General features: G+C 40.3%; 2 protein-coding genes across 2 annotated transcripts; one reads left to right on the top strand and one right to left on the bottom strand.

Annotated features, from left to right (window-relative positions):
* The first annotated feature begins 1,846 nt into the window (after window positions 1-1,846).
* polr1b (RNA polymerase I subunit B) lies at window positions 1,847-9,607 on the top strand. The gene is made up of 15 exons (XM_035663202.1): window positions 1,847-2,276; window positions 3,292-3,459; window positions 3,552-3,698; window positions 4,382-4,514; window positions 4,609-4,745; window positions 5,126-5,349; window positions 5,443-5,614; window positions 6,385-6,556; window positions 6,651-6,932; window positions 7,127-7,260; window positions 7,344-7,514; window positions 7,615-7,771; window positions 7,860-8,056; window positions 8,137-8,387; window positions 8,506-9,607. Exons 1-15 carry the CDS (start codon window positions 2,001-2,003, stop codon window positions 9,386-9,388), a joined length of 3,504 nt encoding a protein of 1,167 aa, XP_035519095.1. The 5' UTR covers window positions 1,847-2,000; the 3' UTR covers window positions 9,389-9,607.
* A 348-nt stretch (window positions 9,608-9,955) lies between these two features.
* nanp (N-acetylneuraminic acid phosphatase) lies at window positions 9,956-12,214 on the bottom strand. The gene is made up of 2 exons (XM_035663203.1): window positions 12,083-12,214; window positions 9,956-11,155 (listed from the first exon to the last, which is right to left on the bottom strand). The coding sequence occupies exons 1-2, from the start codon at window positions 12,167-12,169 to the stop codon at window positions 10,517-10,519; spliced, it is 726 nt and encodes a 241-aa protein (XP_035519096.1). The 5' UTR covers window positions 12,170-12,214; the 3' UTR covers window positions 9,956-10,516.
* Window positions 12,215-13,701: the final 1,487 nt, after the last annotated feature.

Genomic DNA, 13,701 nt, shown 5'->3' with positions numbered 1-13,701 from the left:
AGGACCAACACGGAGACAGTGGAGGTCACTGTGTGTTCGGGATGTTTATATTAAAGCTCGTTAAAACAGCGTTATATGAGCGGGACTGTATATAGTTTTATTTTACTTTATGTCTTTTAATTCTATAAATGTTTATCTTATTTTTATTTAACAATGGCAGAGAGAAATAGACTTGCTTAGCTTAGTTTTTAATAATACTTTTTATTTATAAAGCACATTTTGAGCTTAAGTGCAAAGTGCTTTCCAAATAAAATGTGATATATAGAGTTATATGTTTTTATGAAAGTTAAAAAATGACTAAACTGTCAATATGTCAGTGTCCGTTGAGGTGACTTTACCTGTACAGTGACTACTAACTATTATGACTATTAAATAATTTCCCTCTGGGATTATTAAAGTATTTCTGAATCTGAATCTGAATCTGAATCTGAATACTTAAAATGTCATATCATTTGTCATTTGAGCATTTTTGGGACAGAAATCCATTGGCTTCATAATATAGAAACATTTTATTATCGTAAGACTTCTTTGGTAAAAACACATTCAACAATACTTAATTAATATTATAACATTTACAATATAATTTTGTTTTCATTTGGTAAATAAAATGACTGCTAATTTTTAAAGAAACATCAGAGAACTGAGTCTTTGGGTTGAAGCTGGAGTCCGCTCTATCACTGTGTCTCGATCACTTTACATTTAAAATTGAAAGCAGCAGTTTCACAGATTCAAACTCATAATGGAGGTTGGCCTCTGATGATTAGAGGTCTTTAAAAATATATATAAATGTGACAACGTAAACAAAGTACCAAATGATTGACTCTATGGCTGCGTGTGAATTCAAAGCCGGGCTGCCCAGTTTAATTAAAGAAATTAAAGAAAAATAAATATACTGAATAATAAATGATTAAATTGAAATAAAGTGTTAAATAAATTATTAATTTTATTTACTGGGGAAACTAATTACAACATCCTTACAAAACTCACAAATTCAATTTCAAAACTATTAAGTGTTATAAGAGCTGTTAATATATTTTTTAATTATTATTATTAGTATTTGATATTATTAATATTATTTCGCTCAGCTGAGTCCCTGATGGTGCTCCATTTCCTCTTGGCCCACTTCCAACAGGAAAAAAAAAAAATACACAAACACGAGGTTCAATAAATCAATCAATCAATGCTTTTCTTGCAAGAAATGTTATATAATTTAATATAATATATATATTGTGGATAAAATATACACAGTAGGCCAGTCTCTCTGTAACCTCTGATCACATATAATAATAATTGATAATAATATGAATAATTATACTAATTTTATTATTATTTATTAACCACAATGTCTAATGTCTGCCACATTATATTCTGCATTTTATACAGTTTCATATTCTTCACATTGTTCCCAATAATATGACCCTTTAAATAAGAGACTTTATTTGTAATTATAGGCACACAACAACATTTTGTTTGGTAACTCTCAATAAAAAGACGATAAATAAACAAGATAATACATAAAAATATATACACACACAGAATATAATGTGGCAGAGATTAGACATTGTGGTTAAAATATACACAGTAGGCCTATATCTCTGCATTTTGTTCACTTCTGAGAAGAAAATAAATAAAGTAAATAGTTTAATTGAACAATGGTCAAGTGTCACGGACAAGAAAACACTGAATTTGTCAAAAAAGAAGCCTATAAAGTCTGTATGATTGTTAAAAATGATTTAAAAACACTTAATACAGACAGATAAATGTATAAAAAGTTCCTTAAACAGGAAATAATCTGCTCCAAATGAATCCAAATCACTTGTTTTACACAAACTTCCTGCAGTTATTGAGTTCATTATTTGTGTTAATTGAACAGTTTTGAATCTAATATCAAATATATCCATAAAATATGTCACTTGGTTAGTTTAATAAACGATATAAAAAGGATAAAAAGGTTTGGGAAACAGTGAACTGGAGGAGGAGGAGACAACTCTCATCACTAGATGGCAGCAGCTGTGCCACAAAAACCCCTCAGCGAAGTACTTCCTGTGTCACTATACACGTGTGGTAAACAAGCATATGTTGTCTCTGGGAGTGAAAACATGGACTTTGCAGCAAAGTGGAGTAATTTACCGACAGGTCCGAGTCTGAAGAACCTGACAGAAGGAGGATTTGGGCTCCTGAAGGAGACTCAACATGCGGCGGTTCAGGATTTAACGAGAGCTCACATCGAGTCGTTTGACCAGGCTGTCACTGACGGACTGAGCCGGGTCGTACAGGTCAGCTCACCGTTCATTTAACTTATAAAACATGTATATATCACTTATTACTGCTGGAAGATGTGTAAAAACTAGGTCTGAGATATTTATCTATCACTTTCTTACTTAAAAAACAAACATTACATTGTAAAACATGTGATTACTGCATGCTTTAGATTATAAAATAATATAGAAATAAGTCTTTATTGTCTGAAATCACTCTTTAACTATATCCTGACAATATTTCATTAAAAACTGCTCGTCCTGGTGCTCTTAATGGCATCTGAATGAATCCACTTTTTATAAAAGTTACCTACTGCAGCTTTAATCTTTAGTGAAAGTTAATTATGTAAATTTAATCTGCATCTTGGATTGTTTAAAACAAGTTATCTGTCAATCTTTGTTAGTCTGATGTCTTTTTTTATTTTTTAAAGGTTCTTCTGTAAATAAAATCAACAAGAAGTTACATTTATAACAATCTATACATGTTCAATGGTTTCAATGGAAGTTCAGTTATTAGCTTTAGCAGGTGATCTGTGTATAATGTTAAATAAACTTTGGGATTAAATATTTATGAGGTAACAGAAAGATTTAGTTTAAATACAACCACCTATATTTGCATATGGGAGTAGTTAGTTCTACCAGATATAAAGATCCCATTAAAAGTAGGCAGACACTCTTTTAAAGGTGTACAAACGCTGTATGTTAAAGACACTAAACTATTGATTTGATAACTAAAACTCCAGACAAGAAATATGAATATTATATCTGTCCAAGAAAACCCAAACGTCCAGTATAATGTTTGTTTTTAGTCGTGTTTGCTAACGCGTGTTTCGAGTAGTTCTGTAATTATATTTAAAAAAAACAACCACATATTAACCAATGAGGACATTTTGTACATATTTATAATTCTTAAGAACTCAAACTCTAACTTTTAATAGAGCTTCAGGTAGCTCTTTTCTTTCATTTTCTGTTTCAGTGACTTGTATTTATTTGTGCTCACACTATATTTTGTGGTGTAACTTCTCTTCTTCAGTCCATCCCGCCGTTGGAGTTCACTTGTAAAAATGACCGGATCAGCCTTGCGTTTGTGGAAGCCACCATCTACAACCCAACGGTGGCCAAAGGGAGCATCTGCAGCAACATGAAGGTGTTTCCAGCAGAGTGCCGCGGAAGACGGTGCTCGTATAAAGGAAAGCTGGTGGTAAGTTCGAGACGTGTGCAAACAAGGATGTGCTAACACTCTGGTGGTCAGTTCTTTTAATTGTTCATGTTTTTGTTCTTGCATTATCGCAGGCGGACGTCAGCTGGTCGATCAATGGCGTTCCCAAAGGCATCATAAAGCAGTCCATGGGTCAGCTGCCAATCATGGTGAAGTCAAAGCTGTGCAACCTGCACGGTATGTCGCCCAAAGAGCTCGTAGAACACCATGAAGAAGCCGAGGTAAGATACCGTTGTAATATTAGAGATAAACAGAAATTTAACTTACTTAAAGGTCCAGTGTGTAACGTTTATTGGCTGTAATATAATGTTCGTAGGCGTGTTTTCATTAGTGTTTAATCAGGTGAATATAGGAATTAATTCACACACATTCTTTCACTGATGGCTGAAAAGGAAACTAAGGACATTTTCACATTTTCATACGTGGATTCCCAGCATCAGGAGCAATTTGGGGTTTTCGTTTCTTGCTCAAGGACACTTCAATGTGCAGCGGGAGGCGCCGGGAAAAAAACCTGCCAACCTTCTGATTAGTGGACGATCCGCTCTACGTCCTGAACCACAGCCGCTCCACTCAGTTAGTTCAAATCTGCAGCTTCATCCCAGCCACTAAATCCTTCACACTGGTCCTTTAAGTGCTGTATACATGTACAGATTTGAGGCATCTCAGAGGGAAATATTGTACATCTTTTAAAATGTTAAGCTACAAACATATGAGGATGTTATAGAATATGATTCATTGCTGTAGATTAAACTACCCAACATTGTATAAAGTAGTTCAGCTTTTACTTTTGATACCTTACGTACATTTTGCTGATGATACTTAAATACTTCTGCAGGACTTTTTTTCTGAATACTTCTTCCAGCACTGCTTGTTACTAAAGTACAAACTCCTTTAACATTGACAGGAAATGGGAGGTTATTTCATCGTGAATGGAATTGAGAAGGTTATTCGTATGCTGATTATGCCGAGGAGGAACTATCCTATTGCCATGTCCAGACCCAAGTGGAAGAGCAGGGGGCAGGGATACACTCAATATGGTAAATATAACCTTTTATTCACAGGCAGTGAAAGTGTAATAATTAAAGCTGTGCATCTTTACAAACGGAGGTCTTCCTCTTTTTCTTCTCACAGGTGTTTCTATGCGTTGTGTGAAGGAAGAGCATACGGCCATCAACATGAACCTTCATTATCTGGAAAACGGGACTGTGATGCTGAACTTCATTTATCAGAAAGAGCTTTTCTTCCTCCCGCTAGGCTTTGCACTCAAGGTAGTACTCTTACTCACAGTTAGTTTGTGTGTTAGTATGAAGCAGACATTATTAAGTAGGGCTGTAAACTCCTATATCAGCAGTTCTTGTGGGGGAAATTTGGCTATGTGAGTCTCACTTTTTAACGCCTTTCTTTGTCGTCTGTGATGTGAAGACATCAGATTTCCACACAGTCAGTCAAAGTGTGCGTCCTGCTCATAGTTCAGTTATAAAATATACAGTTAGTCACGCTGCCCTCTGTTAACTATGACTTTTCAACTTATTGAGAGCAGCTGTATTGTTAAGTGAAGAGAGATGTTAAAAAGAAACCAAATATCTTAGGTAAATATAATAAAACTCTTTTGTCTAATTGATTAATTTCTCTCTGTGCTATCCTCCAGGCTCTGGTGGACTTCACAGACTTCCAGATCTACCAGGAGCTGATCAAAGGCCGAGAGGACAATTCCTTCTACAAGAGCTGTGTGTCCGAGATGCTGCGCATTGTCATGGAGGAGGGCTGCACCACCCGCAGCAAGGTGCTCAATTACCTCGGAGAGCGCTTCAGGGTCAAAATGAACCTTCCTGAGTGGTACACGAACGAGCAGTGTGCCAACTTCCTGCTAGAGTAAGCCTTCAGTAATCAACAGCCCGACAGAAACAACAGTCTGTTGTGTTTTTTGTGCATTTGGTGAAATGAGTTTTGTTCTGTTTTGACCAGCGAGTGCATCTGCATCCACCTGAAGTCGGACATGGAGAAGTTCTACCTGCTGTGTCTGATGACCAGGAAGTTGTTCACGTTTGCCAAGCAGGAGTGCATGGAGGAAAACCCCGACAGCATCATGTGTCAGGAAGTGCTCACTCCCGGTCAGCTCTACCTCATGTTTATGAAGGTGAGGTCGTTAAGTCATAGAGCACCGAGTGATGTATAGTGCTTTTTTTTGGCAATGAAGGGAAGGAACTGCAGTATGTAGATACCATTGTGGTCTAAACCGAGTGTGGACAGAACTATTAGTGCGGGAGAGATGAGAGATGTTGCCATCGTGGTTCCCATATAATAAATTATACAACATTAATCACACACATATATATCATGGAAGGCTTATGGACTGTGATTGTAGTGGCAGAGTTGTGGGGTTTGGGGGTCGCCCCCCTAAGAAATGTTGATTTTCACATTTTAGACCATCATCATTACAATTTTTTATTTTAAAAACCCCACACAGGCTTTATATTTTATTTTTGTAAATATTGTTTCTAGAGCAGCAACAGCAAAGTCACCATATAAACTCACTGGAAGCAAATCTCAAATGTCAGTAAAATAAATAATATTCAGTCAGCATCAGTCCTTTTTTCTGTCATCTCAGATTTATTACTAATATATCAAACTACATACAGACAGCTTTTCTTTTAGCTTGTTCCTAATCTACTCACTAGTAGATTAACAAGTGGAAACATCGCTTTACTACTGTTTTCTACTATTGTCAGCTCTGGTCTCTCTTAAGAATAACTACATAGAAAGAGACAATCTTCTTGCTGATGGTTTTGTTTTGTTTGTGTACGTCGTAAAGAGGCACCAGTAATAAACTGGTTTCATAACCAGTTTAAAACCTCCTTGTAGTACGTTATTAAGTTATGGATTTAACCTCTACAATATTGCCAACAGGAGAGACTGACTGCCTGGTTGGTGTCTGTGAAGCTGTCCTTTGACAAGAAAGCCAGCAAACTGACTGGAGCCTGGACCGCTGAAAACATTATGAAGATGTTCAACATGGGCACTGACCTGACCAGACCCTTTGAGTATCTACTGGCCACTGGGAACCTCAACTCCAAGACAGGTTACGTCCATATGAGTCGAGTATGAGTACATGCGATGTTATAAAAATGAAGTTCCTCTGTTAAATAGACGTTGTTTACCCCCTCTGTACACAGGTCTTGGCATGCTGCAGAACACAGGCCTGTGTGTGGTGGCTGACAAGCTCAACTTCATTCGCTACCTGTCTCACTTCCGCTGTGTGCACAGAGGGGCGGCGTTCGCCAAGATGAGGACCACCTCTGTTCGTAAGCTGCTGCCAGAGTCCTGGGGCTTCCTGTGTCCCGTCCACACTCCCGATGGAGAGCCTTGTGGACTCATGAACCACATGACAGCCAGCTGTGAGATTGTGGCACCAACCTTGCCCACCATATCACTGCCTGCTCTGTTCTGCTCCCTTGGTGAGTCGACACAACTTCAGACACAAAGTTTCAAAGGTCCAGTTTGTCACATTTAGGAGGAGCTTTTGGTACAAATTGAACTCAAATGGTTACAATCTGCATCTTCACAGCTAGACTCCATTCAAACCTACATACTTGTCCTTTAAAGTTCTAATGTCAGTGCAGTAAACAACTCTTTTCTGTCTCTGCCTCAGGTGTTACTCCAGTGGATGGATCTCCTGGCCAAGCCCTTTCAGACTGCTACCCCGTGGTCCTTGATGGGGCCGTTGTAGGCTGGGTGGAGAATGAATTAGCCCCAGTCGTGGTTGACTCACTGCGCAGGTTCAAGGTACGTCAACTGTGTAAGATATAAAAGGTCAACTGGCGCATTATTTGTGCAGAAAACTGATATTTAAAACAAATAACCTGCAGGTGCTGAAAGAGAAGAAGATCCCTCCCTGGACTGAGATTGTTCTGGTTCCAAAAACAGGCAAGGCCAGCTTGTACCCGGGCCTGTTCCTCTTCACAACACCCTGCCGTATGGTGCGGCCTGTACAAAACTTAGCTCTTGGGAAGCAAGAGCTGATTGGCACCTTTGAACAAGTACGTGTAAACTACAATACCTGAAGCACACAACAGCAAAGGTGGATCTGTTTCGGTTGCTGAAATGTTTATTTAATCCTCTTTTTCTATCTTGCTCTAGCTTTACATCAACGTGGGCATCTTGGAGAATGAGATCGAGCCAGGAGTGACCACGCACCAGGAGCTCTTCCCTCACAGTATGCTCAGCGTGGTGGCTAACTTCATCCCCTACTCAGACCACAACCAGAGTCCCAGGAACATGTACCAGTGTCAGATGGGTCAGTCTCAATCCTTTCAGTGCCATTTTTAGCTGCTGTGAAGTCTTGTAGAGTCATGAAGCATAGTTTAAACTCATTATATTTCCAGGTAAGCAGACTATGGGTTTCCCCCTGCACTCATTCATGGATCGCTCGGATAACAAGCTGTACCGGCTCCAGACCCCTCAGAGCCCGCTGGTCAGGCCCTACATGTACGACCACTACAACCTGGACAACTACCCCAGCGGCACCAACGCCATCGTGGCTGTCATATCCTACACGGGCTACGACATGGAAGATGCCATGGTGGGTAAAACAATAGTTGCTGTAATTTCGTCCCCCTGGTAAAAATGGAGGGAAATCCTGACACAGTTTTATCTCATTAGATTGTGAACAAGTCGTCATGGGAGAGAGGCTTCGCCCATGGAAGCATCTACAAGACTGAGCTGGTGGACCTAGCAGACAAGGTGAGGGGAGAAGACAATGTGGTGTTTGGGGCCAAGCCAGGTGACCCTAAAGTGAGTGAGAAACTGGACGCTGATGGGCTGCCACACATCGGATCAACACTTAAGTACGGAGACCCCTTCTACAGCTACATCAACCTCAACACCGGCCAGACCTTCGTCAACTTCTACAAGTACGTTTCCACTACCTCGTTAATGGTTGTTTCAAATCATGATAAATCCTACAGTGTATTTAATATTTACTTTCAAGTTACAGTTGGTGACGTATTTTCCTCCTATTTTCTCTTTCAGGAGCCAAGAGGCCTGTGTTGTTGACAACATAAAGGTCTGCAGCAACGACAACGGCTCAGGACGTTTTAAACGTGTCTGCATCACCGTACGAGTGCCCCGAAACCCAACCATTGGTGACAAGTTCGCCAGCCGCCACGGTCAGAAGGGCATCCTGAGCCGCCTGTGGCCGGCCGAGGACATGCCCTTCACAGAGAGCGGCATGAGCCCCGACATCCTGTTCAACCCCCACGGCTTCCCCTCCCGCATGACCATCGGGATGCTGATCGAAAGCATGGCCGGCAAGTCCGGCGCCCTGCACGGCCTGAGCCACGACGCCACACCCTTCACCTTCTCCGAGGAGAGCTCTGCGCTCGAGTACTTTGGCGAGATGCTCCGGGCGGGTGGGTACAACTACTACGGCACGGAGCGGCTCTACAGCGGAGTGAGCGGTCAGGAGCTGGAGGCCGACATCTTCATCGGCGTCGTCTACTACCAGCGGCTACGTCACATGGTCTCCGACAAGTTTCAGGTGAGGACGACGGGAGCGCGAGACAAGGTGACCAACCAGCCAGTGGGAGGGAGGAACATCCAGGGAGGCATCCGTTTCGGGGAGATGGAGCGGGACGCCCTGTTGGCACATGGCTCCTCTTTCCTGCTTCACGATCGCCTCTTCAACTGCTCGGACCGATCGGTGGCTCAGGTGTGTGTCGACTGCGGCAGCCTGCTCTCCCCGCTGTTAGAGAAACCGCCGCCCTACTGGTCGGCCATGCGCCACCGCAAGACAGTCTGCACCCTGTGTGGTAAAAGTGACTCCATCGACTCCGTGTCAGTTCCTTATGTCTTCCGCTACTTTGTAGCCGAGCTCGCGGCGATGAACATCAAAGTGAAATTAGATGTTAAATGAGTTCTGCAGGACAACCAGTGAAGATACAAATGAAACTGCTCTTTGTTTTATTGAAATAAAGCTGCTAGAATTTACTGAAAAAATATTAAAAATAACGAATTGTAAAGCCATTTTGTATCAGAATAACCAGGCGTCTGAGAAGTTTATTAGCCAAGACTTGTGAATAACCCAAAGTTCTGTACAGTAATTCTGAGCATTGAATAAACATTATGTTCTGTACCAGGAATTCAGATGATTTACTTAAGTAGAAGAACAAACTCCATTACAAAGAGAAGTCCTACTTTAAAATCATATTCAAGTAAAAGAACAGAAGTAATGTCATCCAGAAGTACTCATTCTGCAGGAAAATGGCACATTACTGACATATTACATTAGATTGTTGATGCATTAAGGCATAAATATAATTTTAGTGTTGTAGCTACGACAGTAAAACAGTGGTTGTGGAGCTGGTTTTAATTTCTTTACATGTCATATGCTTCAAAAGGTTGAGAACCACTGATTTAATTCATTAATTTCTAAGTGTATCATATGTTTTCTTAATGTGAAGAGTACATTTGATACATTTAGTGGAGTAAAAACAACAGTGCTTCCCTCTGAAATGTAAAAGTATAAAAGGAGCAGAAAACTGAAATTTCAAGTAAAGTACAGTTAACATATAAAAGATGAACGCCGCGTCTCCACTTCCTCCCACTGTACAAAAAATGAAGCCAAAATATCCCGGTCTGTGCAGTAATGAGTAACAGGACTCAGCTGACAATCATGATGTGAAACCCCCTTTTTATAGCTTCAAATAACTAATTAAAACCAAACCTAAAATGCCACAAACCATCTTTGGAAATTATTTATATGACGTGTACTTGAATTCTTGCTGCTAACATGGAGGCTTTAGGACCTATACTGCAATCAGCCAATAGGGGGTGATGGAGACGTTTTTGGCTTCACTTTTGGAGAGAGCTGTCATGTCGTCCATCTTTATGTCTATATCTAGTATGTCAGTGTGTAAAATCTTCAGCAAAATGCATAAAACAAATAAAAAGAACCCTTGTTGACAGGTTGGAAAGGATCCTGACATTCACCTTTTAAACGTATCCATAATTAACAGTGACAGTCCTCCTCAATCAGCAGTTATTACAGCTGTGCCAGAACATCTGGCAGCAGCAGCACAGTGGGGATGGTGTAGTCTGGTTTCACTGAACCGTCTGGCACGGCGTCGCCTGTACTGCTGATCCAAACTGTAGCCCGCACTCTGGCGTTAAAGCCCCCTTGAATATCTGTATCCAGAGAGTCTCCCACCATCACGCAGTCCCGGGCCTCCACCTCGAGCCTGTCAAAACACAACTTGAAGATGGAGACAAACGGTTTCTGCTCGGCGTGTTCGCCCCCGACCACGACGGCGTCGAAGAGCTCCTTGCACCCGACCGCCTCCACCTTCTCTCTCTGGGTCTGAGCTTCGCCGTTGGTCAGCAGCAGCAGCTTGTATCTTCTGCGCAGGTCTTTCAGGAGGGAGCACGTTTCAGGGGACAGGCTGAGGACCTCCAGGCGGCTCTTCTTCCAGAGGTCGTAGCACTCAGCTGCCAGAGAGGGTGAGGAACAGCTGCCCGCCGCCTCCCGGATGCTCTCCTCCCAGTGACCCACGCGGACCTCATCGATGGATCTGCCGGCAGACGGGTCGAAGCTCTCGCGCAGAAGCTTCTGCTTGAACTTGTCACAAATGCTGCCGGCGGTCACGTCGTCGAGGTTCAATGTGGTCTTCAGAAGCTCCCTGGTCTGAGAGAGTCAAACATAAGAGATAACCCCGTAAAAATAAAACAAACTTGAGATCGTTTTAGAGGTTGAAGTGAAATATAAGAGTCGTATGCACTTATTTTACGGGATGTGAAGGTTATAGCGACGTGTTACTGTGTGTTATCATTTTAGATCAAAATCAGGCATTTAAATCACATTTAAGAATAAATTGTACTACACTTTAATGTTTATTTTCTGCCTGCATATTTTACAATAATAGGAGGATCTTTACTCACAGGTATGTTTTCATTAGTGTTTAATCACCTGCATAAACGGATTGTTGTATTTTTGTTCCCTTAAAATGAGTTTTTTTATCTACAGACGCCATGTTGAACCATTGTGTTTCTACAGTAGCCCAGAATGGACAAACCAAACACTGGCTCCATTCACCCTTCTCATTCCCAGGTTGTCAAATACAGACGTGAGCTGTGTTCAGTTAGTTGCAATCTGCAACTTCGCCGCTAGATGGCACTAAATCCTAATGCAAACTGTCGCAACACATTTAAAGTCAAAAACATTATTGTGGCACATTAGTGAAGCATTGAATATAAGTATGTACTTTAAGTAAGTAACTTTAATCTAGGAACATTAATTGAACTGTTCTTTTAACACTAAATTAATGTGTTAATGTGACTCATTTTTTATTGGGGCAGCTGCCATCCAATGCCCCCCCTCTCTCTCCACCCCTGACATTAACACACTGTCATAAAAACAAATAAAACTCTTCAATAAAAGTGGACAAACAGTATCTTCAGGTGCTCGGATCGATTGATTATCGCCTCACCTGAACCATTAACCAACACATTAAATGCCATTTAAACATCCGGGTATCAGTGACCGGTCACCTGTAAGTTAGTTCATTGATCACTTCCGATAGGTTGATGTTACCAATACAGAACCTATAATCACCTTCTGTATCGCCACTTCACCGGCTCGACTCGTTTCAATCAGCGTGTTGTCCAAATCAAACAATATTGCCTTCACAGATCGATCCATTGCCGGAACACGTTGCTCATTCCTTGTTTACACCTAAATCCGGCTTCAATTGCAGAAGTACTACCGGGGTGAGGTGCATTATAGGAGATGTAGTTGTGATACGTGTTCAGTACTTTATTACAGTACTTGCAGGTTTCATCCTCTAGAGAGCGCCAATAAATAAAAATTAGAGTTAGATTTTTTGCCAAACGATTTCTGCACACTGAGTTCAGCAGCTTCAGTTATGATAAATAATGAAAATAAATTAGATTTAAACCTTTTGTGCGTCATTTAAATGGAAATAAGTTATTTTTCCTAACTTTTTTTGTGTTATCCTCAACATTTTTTAAGGAATATGTATTCATTTGTCACAATGTTTGACATGATATACATGTATATATTAAATATAAATCAAAATCAGACTCTTACAAGAAAATACTAATAAATTAGTACAAATTTGACTGTTTTTATTTAAAAAAAAAAACTCCCCAAAAACTAAACTGACTGTAGATTTTCTACCACATCTATTTTATTGATTTATTATATAGACTATATTTAAATAATTAATAAAAAAGTACAATAAAATAATCCAATCTTTTGTATTATTATCTTCTCTTTTAATACCTGTATGTTTATCATTGTTTGGTTGTTACCTGCGTCTGTGCTGTGTTTTGTTTTATCAGCACTGACAACTTCTACTGTAAGCTTTATAAGAATGATTGTTTACATTGTTTATATGGACAAGGAGGAGAAATAAATCTAATTTAAATAAATGTTATTAGCAGAAATGTCTGAAAATGGATAAGTTCGCCTTATATGACGCCTGCGTTTCAGATGACATTTTCCATTATGGACAAGTTCTCCATTTCTCAAGTTCTCAACTGAGCCTTCTTATATTACAATGCAAAATTATTATTAGAACGACGACAAACAATCAGTGTCATGACTTGTCTAATTTAATGCCCTACGTGACTCTTGACCATGCATATTGCCAATTTAAACACATATTCCGTGACACGCACTCTTCCAAAATCAAAACATACCGTAATTCTTATGCAACCTGTCCTCAAAACTCGCTCTCTCATCTGGCAAAGGCCCAGAGGTTCACACGCAACAGTGTGCAGGCCTGTTGCACCACCAAACCTGATCAGAAATCACAACAACCCCACACCTGAGAGTGTGTTCTGATTGCAGCTGCAAGGTGCTTTGCGTCTTTAAGAGAAAACCCTGACCTAATTATTCCAATTACCTTTATAAAATAAATAAAAAATAAATGCCGCATAAACTATAAATCAAGAAATGGTGTGAGAGGACTAACCTGCTTATTATCTATCAGAACAAACAACACCTGCCGCTTGCATGCGAAGCAGGAATATGGTTGTTTAAATGACAGAACTCAAAACCTTTTTTTTTTAATTGCTCTAATTAACCTTAAAACAGAAAAAAAGGAAACATAAACAGTGGATGTAGGGTGAACTTACAAGTGTAAAGGTGGAATTTCCCCTCTCATGTGAAGGGTGGAAGGTGTGTGTGTGTGTGGGGGGGGGGGGGGG

Source organism: Morone saxatilis, unplaced genomic scaffold (genome assembly GCF_004916995.1).
Source record: "Morone saxatilis isolate NCDOM2014 unplaced genomic scaffold, NCSU_SB_2.0 Contig19, whole genome shotgun sequence".
NCBI classification, from domain to species: Eukaryota; Metazoa; Chordata; class Actinopteri; family Moronidae; genus Morone; species Morone saxatilis.
Note: the sequence above shows the minus strand (reverse complement) of the source record. Positions and strands in the feature narration are given on the sequence as shown.